Here is a 16,176-nt window from a genome sequence, read left to right as displayed (position 1 = left end):
AACTTCCATCCTCCTGTCTGTAAGGTAGGGTGACACTTGCCGTACTGATTGATAGAGAGGTCTGGTCAGACAGTGTCTAGAGCCACAGCAAATGGAAAGGAGCGTCCAGACTCTGGGGCATCTGACTTGTTCTCTGAGTTTGCTAACCTTAGCATAAATTGCACTAGACCATGCTCAGCAGATAGGCAGTGCCCAATAGTGTGAGTGTTACTCATTCTTGCCGGAATGCCACATGCATTAGAATCACTGTCAGCACAAAACTCTGGGTAGATTTCCTAGAGCTGAAGATGTTGACACTTAACTTGCCCACTTGGAGCATCCTGCTGCTACGCTAGCACTGGATTGTCACCACGAAGCTTTGGACAGGGTCCGTGAGCCAGCATATGTCCTCAGCTCTATATAGCTCTATATAGCTCTATATAGCAGGATAACTGGAAGGGATTTCTCTCTTCAGTGGGACCAGTTCAGGGTAGAGGGGTAGGATCCTAACCCTGTACACCCAGTGTATAGGAGCTGTTGCACTTTTTTAGAATGCTAGCTGGTTTTTCTGGGTGAGAGAATAATTGCTTGTGAAATAATTTTTCCAGCAAGTTTCAATAAATCTTCACAGGATGGTGTGACTCTTGTCATCCAGCGTAGCATGAATCTCTGGAAGCTCCACACTTTCTTCCTAACCAGATCATCTCCCTTAGGGAAGGGAATCAGAAAATAACATGTTTTGATTTTGTAGTGAGCCCAAATCATCCATTATTCCAGAAACTGACTCTCTTAAACCCTTCTACTGGGTAGTTAGAATGTGGGTCACCAGGTGTGACTAAGCCTTTGTGGCTGTAGTCTGTAGATCAAATTAGTGACTCAGTGTATATGGAGGTCACCTTTAGATTTCCAGGGCTCAGTAGAATTATTGACAGGACAATGTGCACTGATGCCATAGCAGTGGCCACTACGACATCCATTCATCTCTTACCCAGAAGTACAGAAGACCTGTCACTATGTGGGAATCCTGGTTAAGACGCTGCAGACCCCTGTAACTCTGTAACCACCTGTAGGGGAAGTGTGCAGACTCGTCCTAGGGCACCACCACAGCAGGGGCTCTTGGACCCCTTCAGCCCGAGGCTCTCCTTCTGAGCAGCAGGGAAGACTTGCGTGCCCTCACCCTTACAGTGAACTCAGCTGCAAGCAGCTCCTTTTTGATGATAAGAAACTAGCTGGGCCCAGGGTCACCTTGATGTCTTTGTGCTAGGAATATGAAGACAAGGCTGGAAGACGGAGCCGACCGCCCTCTCCAAAGCAGAATGTGAGAAAGAACCTGGATTTTGAGCCACTGTCCACCACCGCACTCATCCTCGAGGACAGACCCGCGTGAGTCTGAGGAATAGCTTCTGTGCTTTTTTTGTGCTATCTGCTGTCGGGGTGAAGGTAGCTTGGCCACTCATTGTCCAGAGGCAGGAGACGGGAGAAGAGTGGCTGGGGCCGTGTCAGCCTTCACTTAATGTGGCATCTCATGGTGACTTGGGAAGCTGTCCTGTGTCATAGAAATTTAACAAGGCTTTTCCTTTTAGGCAGTATTGCTTATAGTTTATTATGCCAGTTTATGTTGTATGGCTGCTGTAAATGCAAGGCTAGTTTGGGAGTGCAAGGAACCCCACAAGCATGCTTCAGAGTGCTGCTTTGGGGTACTTTTTTTTTTTTTTTTTTAAAGCAGGACACCTCCTAGAGTGGCCTGTGGAGTTTCTTGAGTGCTTTGAGTCAGGATTTCTCTCTCTCTGGGACTTGGTATCCCCATAGTGTGATGAGGAGATTATGCTTGGAGATCTTCCTGGAGGAGGAAGTTATACCTAATGTAATTACTGAATTTACATAGAGCACGGTGTGGGGAGAAGGTTTGCTGCTTGAGGAAGAACAAGAGCAGCTATAGGTTGTCCGGCACTGGGCTAGTCAATGCCAGGCCCCTGCCCGTCCCTGGTATTTACAACTGTCAAGTCAGTAGGTAAAGAAAGACACTTGCTGCCAGACCTCATTCCTGGCACCTGAATGGTAGAAAGAGACAACTGACTTCTGTAAGTTATTCTCTGACACAAGCACCCGCACATACATACACAGGTACACACAGAAGAGAAGAAAGGTGGGGAGAACAAGAGAAGGAAGAGAAAATGTAATTAAAAAAACAATTAAGTCTAATTGAACTCTAATGAGGAGTGTTATCCTGCAGGGAAATCCTGAAGAGGATGCTGGAACTTTGGGGTGAGGAGACCAGCTCTTTTAGTGTGCTGAGAGGTAGACTGGCTTGCCACCTCTGGCCAGCGGCAGTGGTTGTGATTGCACAGGGAATGTAGGTGGTCATAGTACAGGCCAGGTACCACCACATCTCATTAAGTCAGCTGCCAGAGTCCACTGGTATTTCTTATTAGATGCATATAGCTTCCGTGTGAATTTGTATAAAACACAGCAAAGGAACTACATACAGAACCATGAAAGTTATTATTCTCATTGCTGTGGCAAATACCCCGGGGGAGGGGGGAGGAGCTCAAGGAAGCAAAGGCCCATCTTGGCTCAACAGTTTGCGAGTGTAGTCCATCATAGTGGTGAAGGCATGGTGGCAGGTCTGTGGGGTGCTGCTCACATTGCGTTATCAGGCAGGAAGAAGCAGAGCTCCCAGCCTTTGGAATGGTGTCACCCACATTCCTTCTTTAAACCATCTGGAAGTGCCCTCACAGACATACCCAGAGGAACGTTTCTTAAGAGCCTGTAGCAGACACTGTGATTAACCATCACTGGAGCTGATCTGACTAAGCACTTAAACCACCATGGAATACGTACTGTGAGGTCACCCTGATGCAGGGATCAGCTGCTGACACTACTGCTTTGCGGTCAAATCAGTTTCTTTGGAGAATAGAGCAAGTTCTTTTCTGTGTCTTTGTAACCCAGTATTTCACAGTGAGTATGTTGCTTTGCAAGAAATGTCTTTATGGAAGATAGCTCAGTGGGGGAGCCCTTTAGTAATGTGTGTAAGGCTCCAGGCCCAGTCCCCACCTGGGCAAAGTAGCACGTGTCTGTAGCCTCAGCACTTGGGAGGCTAAGATAGTAGAATCTCCTGGGCTATGTAAGTCTCAACAAAACAAATGTAGTTTTAGTTTATGAAAGAACTGTAATTTTTTGTTTTCAAGACAGCGTTTCTCTGTGTTAGCCTTGGCTGTCCTGGACTCGTTTTGTAGACCAGGCTGGCCTTGAACTCAGAGATACACCTTCTTTTGCCTCCAGAGTGCTGGGATTAAAGGCATGTGCCACCATGCCCAGCCTAAGAACTGTAGTTTTAAAAAATGTTTTTTTTTAAACTTCGGGTTTTACAATTTTTATGTAATAATGCTTCAGGTGATTTTTTTTCCCTCAGACTTTTATCTAGTTGTAACAGTGCAAACTGTTTATTTTCTATCAAGAAATCTCCCAGCAAAACCAGCTGAAGAAGCCCAAAAACATAGGCAGCAATATGAAGAGATGGTGGTGCAGGCCAAGAAACGAGGTACTGTGAAACTGAATCAAGCTCTGTTTTCTTTTTATCTTTTGAAATTCTTTAACTTTAACCTTGACGAAAGCTTTCTTACCTGGAAATGTGTGATTTTTCCATTAAGCAGACAAAAAAGGCTGCTTCTCACCATTCCTGGAAGCATAATAATTATATGTGAGAGTGAGGTGTTAACACACCTGTTAATCCAGCACTGGGGAAGTTGAGGCAGGAGACTTCAAAGTCAGTCTTTACTATCTAACAAGACCCTGTCACAAAGAACACATAGACTTGCATGAGAAAAGAGACTGTAGGATAAGTGTGTGCTAAGCTGGGCGTGGTAGTACACACCTGTAATCCCAACACTCAGGAGACAGAGGCAGGTGGATCTCTGTGAGTTCTAGGCCAGCCTGGTCTACAAAGCAAGTCCAGGACAGCCAAGGCTACACAGAGAGACCCTGTCTCAAAAAACCAAAAAAAAAAAAAAAAAAAAAAAAAAAGAAAGAAAAAAAGAAAAAAAAAAAAAAAAGGAAAAAAAAAAGTATGTGCTAGAAAGAATTACAGCCATTACTAACATGCAGCTCTTTCCCCTCCTTGGGCTCTTCTCTTTACAAGAGTTGAGTGGATTGATAAGTTCTTTACAGCACTGAAAAAGCTAGAGAGTGCTGTGACTCTAGAGTGCTTTAACATACATACAAGAAGTAATGGAATATCATTCACCCTTTAAGAAGGAAATTCTGACACATTACAAAATGGTTGAACCTGATTGGTCCAAAGTGAAACAAGCCAAGAACCAAATGATAAATACCATGATTCCATTTCTTTGGGGTGCCAAGAGGTAGTGTGCTGAGATTGTTTTCAGCAGAAGGGTGTCTACCTGGGAGTTAGACAGGTAGTTAGTGGTTAATGAAGACAAGGTCAGTCAAGGATAAGATGAGAAGTGATGGAGGTGCATCGCAGTATGAATAAATGCTACGAAGCTACACAGTTAAAGTGGCTAAAATAGTAAATTCTGTGTTATATATCTTCATAATTAAAAACTATTACTGTCCCCAAGTATACATGAGGGAGTGGGTTCCAGAGCCTCTTGCTACTCCAGAATGTAAAGACGCGCAAGGCTTGTTTGTAAGATGGCATTATACTATGTGCATATAAACTGTGTATATCTTCCTGTACGTCACGTCACCTGTAGATTACCCACAATAGTTTTACACTATGTAGGTATTCATCCCAGGATTGTTCCAGAAATAATGACAAGAAAACAGTCTGTACATGTTTGGTACAGGTATGGTTTGGTTGGCTGAGTCTAAGGCTGGAGAACCCATGGATGTAGAAGTTACCGTGGAGTAAACTAAGGAAATTGTGTGCTTGGTCTTCCTCAGAACTGGTGTCATAAGTCAAGGGTAAAGCATAAGGGGCTGGAGCCATGGCTCAGTGCTTGAGGCCACTTGTTGCTCTTGCAGAGGACCCAAGCTTGGCTCCCAGCTCACACCTGGTAATTTATAACCATCTGTCATTCCAGTTTCAGGGCTGTGATACCTTCTTTACACCTCTGAGGGTATCAGGCATGTACATGATATATATGCATGCAGGCAAAACACCCATACACCTAAAGTTAAAAAAAACAAATAAAAAGGAAAGAAAGAAAGATTAGAAAGCACTGCACAAGCTGTTAGGAGTGACTTTAGGGTTCACATTAGGAAAGAGTGGCTGGGGATGGAATGGGCTTTTAGCGTGATGTGATACATTCTGTTGACTTGATTGCATGGTTTCATAGGCTTGTGTGCTTTATATTAATTGAATTATATTTGTGACTGTACGTTTCTAAAATAGCAAGTTATACTTAAAGTATTTACTGAAGGATGGATAGTGTTAATGGATGCTGAAGAATGGATAGAAGGTTCTATAGTCCAAGAGGAGTAGGGTATTGTAGCATATGCCTGTAATCACAGCACCCTGGAGTAAGAGGAAAATACTGAGTTTGAGGCCAACCTGGGCTATACAGCAAGACCCTGAGTTCACAAAATAAACCCATGGGCTATAATGTGAGTTTCAAGAGCAGACATTTGCTGTTTGTCTCCTTCTTTCTTTCACTTTTGTGTGCGCAGATATGACCACCCTGTCTGTGTGTATATCACAAGCATGCACACAGGCCAGAGGAGGGCATCGGCTGTCCTATCACTGTCTCTTAGTCTTTGAAGCAAGATCTCTTGCTGAACTTGAAGCTCATGCTTTTTGCTAGACTGGCAGCCAGCGAGCCCCAGCAGTTCTCCTGTCCCTACTCTCCTCAGTGCTGGGGTTGCAGGCATGCACTTACATTCAGCTGAGATCTGAACCACGGGCCGGACTTTTGCAGCAGTTAACTACTGAGTCACATCTTCAACTCCTTCTTCACTCACACACCTTGGAAATGGTGAGTACTGGCTGCTCAGTGTTGTCTTCTTTATTTTAATTATGGTTTATAGAGCTTAAAGAAGCCCAGCGGCGGAAGAAGCAGCTGGAGGAAAGGTGCAAGGTTGAAGAAAGCATTGGAAACGCCGTCCTCACCTGGAACAATGAGATCTTGCCTAACTGGGAAACCATGTAAGCATTGCCTCACTGGTGCTGCTGAGTGTAACCACTCCTTTCTTGGGTCTGTGGGCAGCAGCTGTCATTATAAAGCCTCTGATAAAGTTATTTTTTTGCCTTGGTCTAGCCCTGTTGTTCCTTGCTGACATGGTGACAGCTTCTTTCAGCTTCTCTTTTGAGAACCTGAGCCATGTTTGTAAATCTTATGCCTGTGTCACTCCATACTTAAAATTTTGGTAACCTCTTGTGGGTCTCCATATGAAATTTGAACTGTGTACCTCAATGGATAGATATCTGTGTGAGATGGGTGCCCTTTCTCTATAGACTGTTTTAGGACTATACCAGTAGGAACCGCTAATCTATAACCTCTGGACCTTTGCCTGCCCTTTTTCTGTCTACAGTGTCCTGAACCTCTTCTTCCTTCTAAATCCTGTTTTTCTCTGGCTCAGTATTAAAAGGGAAGCATTTCCTGGCTCCACCTTGTAGAAGACTCCCTTGAGTTTCCTGGCACTGTCTGCTTGAGAGCATCTGTCTTTCTCTGAGGGTGGAAACCATAGTCTCTGATGTCAACCTGTAGTGTCAGTACAGAGCGGCACCCCACAGTGCCTGGCAGCTGTGGCATCCTCACTTCTGAGGATCTGCTGTACCTACTGTTTTTTTGTTTGTTTGGTTTTTTTCTTTGTGGCCAGTATGGGCAGGGTCATTGTGACCAACAGTCTTGAATGACTGTGTTGTTCCCCTTCCCACTATACTTCTGTAGAGGAGAGCTGCCTGCGTGTCTCCCCAATGCCCAGCATGCCTCTTCTATTCCCTGCGCCCCTTATCTCTGCACAGCTCTATGCAGTCCTGTAGGAGGCCACTCTATTTCCCCTGTCTATGTTTTCTTCTCAGAAAGTCCTTTCAATCCTTCATGTGTATAAACTTCTACTGCTCTCTCAGAACCTGGTTCTGGAGGTTTCTTGGTTTCTTTTATCTATGGTGTTCCCTGCTGTGCCTTTAGTACCACTCACAGCAGTGGAAGTGTTGTCTGGATTTCAGCAGAGCCCAGAGGGTGAACTACATGAGGGACAGGGTAGGTGGGGTGAGGCTTACATGCAGATGAGCCTTTTTCTATTGAGAGCAAACTCAGAAACTGATGCTTCCATTCTGTTCAGGTGGTGCTCTAAGAAGGTTCGAGACTTGTGGTGGCAGGGAATCCCTCCGAGTGTGAGAGGCAAAGTCTGGAGCTTGGCCATTGGCAACGAGTTGAACATCACCCACGGTGAGTGGCTTGGGTGCTCCTAGGCAGTGAGGCTCACAATTGGGTTCTGGAATTTCCTTTGGTCCCTTTTGCCACATTAGGGAGTATGGTAACCGCTGCCATGAAGCTGTGGTGGAAAGGCCAGGTAAATCTGTCTTCTCTGAGAGGACATCTGGGTAGTGGGTCCCCTGCTGGCTGCTCCAGTTCCCTGGAGGTCAGAGCAGGTTTCCTAAAAGGATAGCAGACACATAGGGGTTGCTCTCCCAGTCTCAGAGTCAGACAGGAGAGTAAAGGCGGTTGAGGTACTTAGAGTACCCTTCGTGGGTTCTCTTTTATTATTGTTCTTTTCAGCTCTAGAGAGGCTGGGGCTGCTATCCGTGGATAGCTGGCATGTGGAGCTGGCATGTGAGGGAAGAAGTGAGAGCCCTCCTCACAGTTTTTAAGCAGTGTGTCATGCTTCTCTAAGTACCTAGCTCCATGGTACAGTGCTTGACTAGCATGTGTGAAGCTCTGGGGTCAATCTCTAGTATTAGAACTTTAAGGAAAAGTAAGTGGGCATGGTGGTGCACACCTGTTATCACAGCTCTTGAGACGCTGAAGCAAAGGGTGTTGAGAGATCAAGGACAGCCTGGGCTACTGTCTCAAAAACAAAACAAATCTCCAAATCTCTCAAGTGCTCAGCTTTTGTGTACTCTGCTACTCCAGCCTAGATTTACTCATGTGTCTCCAGTGCCCAGCAGGGCTCTGGGTGTTAGAGTTCTGGGAGCCCTGTTTCCTTCTGTTGAAGTAAGCTGCTCTGGCAGGCAGGCCTTCCTCCTTCCTCTTACGGTCCCGTGCCTGCCTGTGGGTTACAGTCAGGCTGCTTTTACTCTGGTAAGGACTCTGAGGTTTAAGGCAGATTGTTGTGCCTGGCCCCTTTATTTAGATTGCTGTGCTCATCTTGACAGTGTAGTTTCTCCTATGGTGGTAGCTTTGTTCCAAGCAGTGTCACCACTTTGAATTGCAGAACTGTCAGTCAGGTGGTGACTGGCTTCAAGGAGGATGGCAGGGCAAGGAACCTTCTCCAAATTCTTTTTCTGACTAACCTGTTCCTGCCAGAATTTCACTGTAAGGTCTTTATGTGAGAAGATGTGTAATGTGTGACCGGAAGTAGATGTTAGCCTCTCAGAAGAGGAGGTGAGAAGTTGCTAAGCATGCAAAGCTCTGTGTGCTTCAGAGTCTGCTAATCTCTACCAACAGTCCTGTGGCTAATTGGATACAACATGTAGTGCTTGTGTATTTAATTTTTGGCTCTCATGGATGCCTGTGTTTAATTTACTTAAATTAAAACCCATGATGGACTAGATGATGACAGATGGGGCTAAGCAGCTACACATCTTGCCCATCTACGTGTACCTCAGTCCTGGCTCACTCTGTATAGCTTACGTCTGTGAATGCTGCGTCCCGTCAGGTGGCCTCACTGCACTGCTGTCTGCTCTGTCATTTGTGCCCATTCTAAACTTCTGCATGTGGCAGGCATCCACAAAGTATTTGTTGAGTGAATGAATGCACCTTTCTGACATCACCTTACTGTTTCTCCCAGCCTGTCTGAGACAGTGATCTTGGTCTGTTGGGTGCCAAGCACCAGCTGTTGTTCGCTACCTCATGTCTTACCTAATGTGATGGTCTCAGGCAGGCAGGACTTGGGAGCCTCTTCTCCACCCCCCCCCTTGAAAAAGGTTAGGCACTGTGGCCCTTCTCTGTGGCCCTTCTCTGTGGCCAGTGTGTGGGGGGTGGGGGGGGGAGGGTCAAGGTTCTCAGTCCATTTCTGGCTGGTTCTTACTTGGGAAGACCCAGTGTACAACAGCACTGCCAAACTTCATCCTTGAGCAGTCTTGGTGCTCGTATCTGTATGTCAGCACTGGGGGTGGTGGGTGGGCCTTGACAACAACAAAATCCAGAGGAATGGGAGAGGGAAAAGGGAGAAGAAGGTGGGAGGGCAGGACAGGGAGGAGAGGAGGGAGGTGCCTGTGTTAGGGATGTAAAGTAAATAAATTAAAATTAAAAAAAAGAAGAAGAATAAAGCTGGGACTTCCCAAATCAGAACACATGCTTCCAAATCTGCCAGTCTACCTGGAAGCTGAGTGGGTAGAGGTCCCAAAGCATGCTCTAGATCCCAGACCTGGACATGTCTGTGGTTCTCCTTTGGATTACAACAGTATAAGGGTGTGTGGCATAACTGGTCCCCTTTGCCATAGCACACCAGCATAGGTTGGTGTTAGAGCTGTCACAAGGCCAGAATGGGGATCATTAGTCAAGACTTAACTTGTTGGATTATTACAATGTCACTAGGATGACATTTAGTAAAACACACGAAGACAGCTGTATTTGGCTTTGCCTTGCAGAATAAACGATGAGAAATGTAAAGTAGCAAACACTCATAGTGATTGGTCAGAAGTCCTCAGAGATAGGAACTGGGAATCATGCAAGCCAGAAGTACAGGGAGTGGGGGTGATGAAAGAGCTGGGGTGCTGAGAGACAAACCTAGTGCACAGGACATGGGTGGGTGGACCTGGGAGGTCTGTGTGTGGTGTTGAGTCTGAGCATGGCTTGTGGTCTGTCAGCCTGCAGTAGTTATTTGGACGCTGAAGTTATCTCACTATTAGCAAGCTGCCTGAGGAGCAGGGCTTCTGAAAACACAGGTTCTGAATATGGAAGAGATTCAGAGACTATTGTGACAGTTCTCTGACAGCAAGAATCCTTGTTCTTTGAGAGCTCTGCCTGTTCAGAGCACCAATTTCTCTCCTACCTCCACCCCCTGCTGCGCCCCAAGAACAAAATGAGGAATCCTGTGCCATATGGGTAGCAAGCTCTGCATCTTAACTCCAGAAATCTTAGTTCTGAAAATTTTTAATTCTGAATATTGAAATCCTGGAAGCAGTTGAAAAGGCTACATGAGAAGGGTAGGAACCCAAATTCTCTGGAAGGATTGGTCATGCGAAGCAGCAGGGTCTAAAATGCCTGTTTTGGTTTTTTTAAGCATTTGTCAGCAGTGGTGTTTCTCCAAGCTAATGGCATTCAGTAGTTTTAAAGGAAGTCAGCTGCATTTGCCTGGAGAGGTCAGCAGTTACTTACTGGTTGATAGTGTGCTTCTAGAAGCTGGCAGCAGTGTTACAGGCTGATCACTGGCACTGCAGCTTCTGTGGTCTGTTGAGTGCAGGTGGGATAGGTGCAGGAAGTACATACAGGAGGCCCGGCAGCAAGTGCCACATGGAACAGCCACGACTGCATATGGTGAATCTTAGAAGAGTTTGAGAAGGAGCACGGGCGTGTCTCCAAGGAGAGCCACAGCCTAAAGGAGAGAGCAGCATGATGTGCTGTGTCAGCTCCTGTGGGATACTTCCAACCCTGTAAAATGCTTTCCTGTGTAAAATGTCCTTTACTCTGTTTGTTTTTAGGTACCCCCAAATTGTCAGTATATTTTGCAGTTTGTTGTGCTGTGCTGTGTATGTGTGTTAAGATTTTATTATTTTTTGTTTTATGGGTATGAGTGTTTTGCTTGCATATATATCTTTGCACCACATGTATGCAGTACCTGCAGAGGCCAGAAGAGGGTGTTAGATCTACTAGAACTGGAGTTACAGGTGATTGTGAGCCACAGTGTGGGTGCTGAGAATTGGACCCAGGTCCTCTAGGAGGTCAGTCAGTGCTCTTAACTGCTTAGCCATCTCTCTAGCCCCTGTGGTCTATGCATTATCTTAATGCCATTTTCAGTATTCAAAGTAGAAATTGTATATAAGCTTGAGATTGCTATAATTCATTTTACATATTTCTTGCAGATTTAACTGTGTGAAAGTGTATTACTACAGTGTTGATTGTGTATGAGATTGTGTGTGCATTAAGATAGGAATCTCCTCAGTCCAGGAGATATCCTTTTGGACATCTGCATTTGTGAACATTCTTTGGAAGTCTGGGCTCTTTGGGTGACTGTGTATTCAGTGGTAACCTGTCTCAGTTTTGATCAAAGATTTAGGTCTCCTGGACCATTGTGTTACATGGCCACAGTTAGGAAGCCTGATGCATGGTTATGGACCATAATGATAGCTATTCATACGCCTTGCTTTTCAGCATATTTCTGTGTATTTAGGCCATCTGTGACTTAAGCATATAATGTCCTTCATCCACTATGATGCTACAGTAGCATTGATGCCTTTTTTTTTTCTTCACAAAGCAGCACAGGTGGTATTCTGTTGTTTTTATATTTCTCAAATCTCCCTCTTAAGATGTAAGTAAATGTCTTTTTTTTTTTTTTTTAAAGAATTGCGTTTTCAGGATTTTAGACATTAAGGATTTCAACATTTAGGATTAAAGCTTTTTTGTTGTTGTTGTTGAGATTATGATTCAAACTTGTTAGAAACCAGATGGATTCTGTCTACCCATCCCTTAGTCCATAGATGAGCCACTGACTGTTCTTTTCCGTTTAGTCTGGATAACAGAGGGAAGCAAGAGCCTGTGACCGTCCGAGAGGCAGTGGGTCAGTTACAAAAACTCAGAGCCAGATATGAATAGGTAGCTGTGTAGCAGAGGAGGAAGGCACGAAGCAGCGTGACTGTGTGTGGGCTTCCTTTGTAAGTGGTTGTCTCTAGGCAGGTGCTTTTAGGTTAAGCTGGGGCAATTATTGGAAGAGTGCCTTCCTCTGTTTGGGGAAGGATATGGCTGTGTGTTCTCTGGTGTTGTGAGGGAACATGTAAGACTTACCAGAGGCTTTTCTTTCAGAGCTCTTTGACATCTGTCTTGCTCGGGCCAAGGAGCGGGTGGCGGTCCCTCAGCACTGGCGGCTCAGAAGTGGAGAACGAAGGTACAGCTCTTCCCTCACTAAGTGGTCACTCTGTAGTACTCCTCACCGGAGAGTACTCACTCCAGTGTGCCTTTATGGGCAAAGGGACTGCTTTAAAAAAAAAAAAAGTAAAGGAAATAACTTTTAGAAGAAATAGAAACCCACGCTTCCTAAAAGGGTTTGTGTTTCCTACTCCCAACCAATTGCTTCTAATGTAAGCTGGCTGGTGGCCTGTTTCATCAAGTGTTGTTGGCTTCTACAGGCACCAGCAGTGTGCATCTGTGAGATTAGAAGAAAGATCCACTTTTTCACCCAAGGACAATGCCTCTGGTGGCTAGGCAGTGTGACTTTTCATGCTATCGTATGTGGTATTGGAATTTAAAAACACATAAAAATTATATATGAGTATTTGAACATAAGCTTTTCCTACTTTTATTTTTTAAATTGATGAAATTTTATGTGCTTACCATGTATAGTATGTTTTGAAGCAGTTATAACATTATGGTAAAAATTTAAGTAAATGCCTTCAAATATGTTTTTAAAATTTGAGAATTATATTTCCAGGATTTTATACTTTAGAGATTTCAATATTTAGGATTTAAAGTATAAATCTAGGTAGTTTGTATTAGGTAATACACTTTATCTCACACAGACTGCGCTCTCTCTATCTTAGCACTAGGGATGGAACTCAGGGTTTACACATGCTAGGCCATCTTTTTGTTACTGGTCTATGTCCCTAGTCCCTTTTTTTTTTGTTTTTTTTTTTTTGTTTTTGGTTTTTAGAGACAGGGTTTCTCTGTGTAGCCTTGGCTGTCCTGGACTCACTTTGTAGACCAAGCTGGCCTTGAACTCACAGCGATCCACCTGCCTCTGCCTCCCAAGTTCTGGGATTAAAGGCGTGCGCCACCACTGCCCGGCTTTATGTCCCTAGTCTTTAGAGTTTTCTTTTTCCTTTTCTTTTCTTTTAATGGGGAAAACACTTTGCCTCTGTTCTCTTGGCCTATTTCAAGGCTAAAGTGTATAATTAGCTGTAGTCACTTTGTGGTGGGCTCACCTTATGTTGGGATCATCTTATCTGAAATTTTGTATCTTTTGATTAGTATCACCCTGATTCCTTCCTGCCCCATCCTCCCCTGCCTCTGGTAAGCCCATTCTGATTTCTGCTACTCTGAGTTCAACACTTTTAGATTGAGTGCACAAATGATAGAGCACAGTCCTTGTCTTTCGGTGGCTGGTTTATTCGTTTGGCACAATTGTGCCTCAGCGCATCTGTTGTCCATGTCTGCTACATTCTCTTCATCTGTTTACCTACAGACAACCAAGCAGGTTGGTGAGCTTCTTGAGTACCGTGTGTAGTGCTGTAGTGAATCGGACATCCAGTGATCTTCTCAGATACCACTCTCAGTTCCTTTAGCTGCATACCCAGAAGTGGGATTGCTGGGTCATAAGTAGTTTTACTTTCAAGTTTTTGAGGTAACACATAACAACTTCTTCACCAGAGATTCTTTAGGTGGAACGATCATCTTCATCATGATTTCGCATGCCTGGGCTCATTGTGTGTATTTCTCAACTTGTACTTTTAGACTCTAGAAAATAATCTGATGATGTTCTGGCTTGTGCTGTGAGGCATTTTGTTGCCTGGAGTGAGAGATTATGCACTTGTCGTGCTGTCTTCATGAAGGTGGACGATGTGTAGGCAAGGTGCAATTGATCTGTACTGAAGAAAAGCTTCTCTCTGCCTCACATTATACAGCGTCAGATCCTCGTAATGACCCATGTCTGTGCTGAAGAGTGCAATGACTTTTGCTTTTTTGACAGATGCTGGGTTTTCAGCAGCAGACAGAGAGGCCAGTCTGGAGCTTATTAAACTGGACATTTCTAGAACGTTTCCTAATCTCTGCATTTTCCAGCAAGTAAGTGATGGGGGTTTGTCACTAGCGTGTACTGTTTAAGTTTTCTGAATGCTGAGCTGCATGCTTTTTAGTCGTATTTAAAAGGTTAGTTAGAGTTTTGGGGGGAAATAAGTTGGGTGTCACTGGCAGTGCATTTAGATGCTTAAAATGTGTGTAACTGATTTTTACTGATCATACTTCTGCCTTAAAGGTGATTTCTTTCTGTAAAGTGTGCATGCCAGAGCCTTGGTAGTCAGTGCAGAAGAGCTCATGGATTGTTGTGTTGCCAGAGTGTGTCTTGGTGCTCTTCTGTTTTTAGGACTATAGGTAGCTGTGTCCCCTTGATAGGAGCCTCCATGTGAGTTCAGGGACCTGTTGAAAGGACTGTAGCCTTGGTGTAGCCAGGATGAATGGCAGAGCAGAGGTGGTAGGATTTCTGAGACGATGAGCCAGGAAGTATGGGGATGGGCTCTTGTCTTTGGATGTTAGAGGAGCAAGAAAGCCCTTCCCTCAGTCACATGGGCACTGTGGAGGATGGGTGTCAGTAGATCTTAGAGGCCAGAAGCTTAGAGGCCTCTCTCAAGGCCTTGTGTTCTTTGAGCCAGGAGACGTACACCCAGATTGAGTCCTCTCTCCTATAAACTAGCAGTATCAGCAGCTCTCCTTCAAAATATGTCTACATCTTTGCCTTCTCTGTGCTCACTGCTTTATTTGAGAGCCTAGGCATTGTAGGTCACCACAGCAGCTTCCCTCACCTCTCCTGGCTGCCTTGCCTCCTTCCACTCATCTTGCCTGCTGATCATATTGGAATCTCCAGTTGTTGATCATGGTTCCCAGTTTGTTATCATGCCTTTCACACAATGGCTTCCTGGGAAAGGGTGGTGTAACAAATTGGAAGGAGTTGGCTAAGTGGCTGCAGAATGAACAGATCCAGAGCGTTGAGTTTGGGTGGCCTCGGGAGGAATGTGGTTGGGCTAGACAGTCTGACAGCACAGGAGAGGCACTGTCTTCTTCTGGAGGGTGGAGAATCAGAGGTTACCTCTAGGGGGAGGGGGGCAGTCTTGTCTGTGCATGCACTAGGTTTAATTAATGTAGTCTGGCAGAGAGCACGTGCCAGCTGGAAGCACAGCTGGGGCAGAAGTGTTCCTGTGCAAGAATGAATGTGGATGGCACAGTGGTCCCTATAGCTTCTCTAGAGCAGTTCTCGGGTCTGGTGTGTGCAGAACTAGCAAGGAGTGCTCCTCAGCTAGAGCAGAGTATGTTAAGGGTAGAGTTCTAAGACTCTGGTTTGTGGCTGAAAATCAGGCAGAGAGCATGACTGGCCTAGGCATCAGGGACTAGCCAGCTTCAAGGGCAGCGTAGTGTGAGTAGTGTGGGTACTTGGGTAGGGGATGGCCAAGAGGAGTGTTTGCGTTCCAGTGACAGGGTTATTGCTGTCTCACTGATTCCACAAAGCAGAGACCCAATGTCTAGTTGTGGGGGAGCTTAAGACATTGGGTACTTTGACCTGTCAGTGAGCGTAGTCTTCCATGTCTGCCTTGCTCTCCACCTTCTCACTGTTCCTTCTGGCCTCTGTGCCTCTGGATTGGGGCAGTGGTGTCGCTGAGGTATCCTGGATAGACTAGGGGTAAGATGAGGACCCTGGTGGGCCTTTATTCTCTCTTGGTTTCCTGTATTAATTCAGCTGCATTGAGTCTTCAGGACTCTTGTAGTCAAGGTAAGGGAAACAGTCTCTATATAGCTGTCCAGAAGTTTGGTCTGGTATCTCGCCCACAACTCCTGGAAGTACTTCCCCGGCATGGTGGCAGGTGTGGGCTCAGCTGGGCAGCCATCTTCAGAATATTCCTTTCTCTTTCTGAAGGATTGCATTTCACCTCCCAGCTCACTTCTATAGGCTTCAGTCCATACCATACCTTGTAGCCCACTTCCTGGTCATCTCCTTGGAGGCCTTCTTGAACATTTGGGCAGTCCCAGCTCAGTGGGGACTCCTGTGACTCCAGCTCTGAAATGGGCCTAGGCAGTGCTGCTCTATGAAGGGGATTGACCAAATCTCTCAGAGTCGGGTTTGACACCAGTCAGTTGCCTTCTTGGTGGTTTGGCCTCAAGTAAAACATCTGTTGCCCCGTAATCTGTTCCATCTGTGACTAGAGATGATCTC

At 45.3% G+C, this 16,176-nt stretch overlaps 1 protein-coding gene across 1 annotated transcript in view; it reads left to right on the top strand.

Moving 5' to 3' along the window:
* Tbc1d14 (TBC1 domain family member 14) overlaps positions 1-16,176 on the top strand; it is an 87,880-nt gene that overhangs the window by 54,949 nt on the left and 16,755 nt on the right. The window contains 7 exon segments of the mRNA XM_051165127.1: positions 1,244-1,362; positions 3,438-3,520; positions 5,968-6,085; positions 7,225-7,331; positions 12,066-12,103; positions 12,105-12,147; positions 13,945-14,039. Coding sequence (XP_051021084.1) covers positions 1,244-1,362; positions 3,438-3,520; positions 5,968-6,085; positions 7,225-7,331; positions 12,066-12,103; positions 12,105-12,147; positions 13,945-14,039 — 603 coding nt within the window.

Source organism: Acomys russatus, chromosome 22 (assembly GCF_903995435.1).
Source record: "Acomys russatus chromosome 22, mAcoRus1.1, whole genome shotgun sequence".
Lineage (NCBI taxonomy): Eukaryota > Metazoa > Chordata > Mammalia > Rodentia > Muridae > Acomys > Acomys russatus.
Note: the sequence above shows the minus strand (reverse complement) of the source record. Positions and strands in the feature narration are given on the sequence as shown.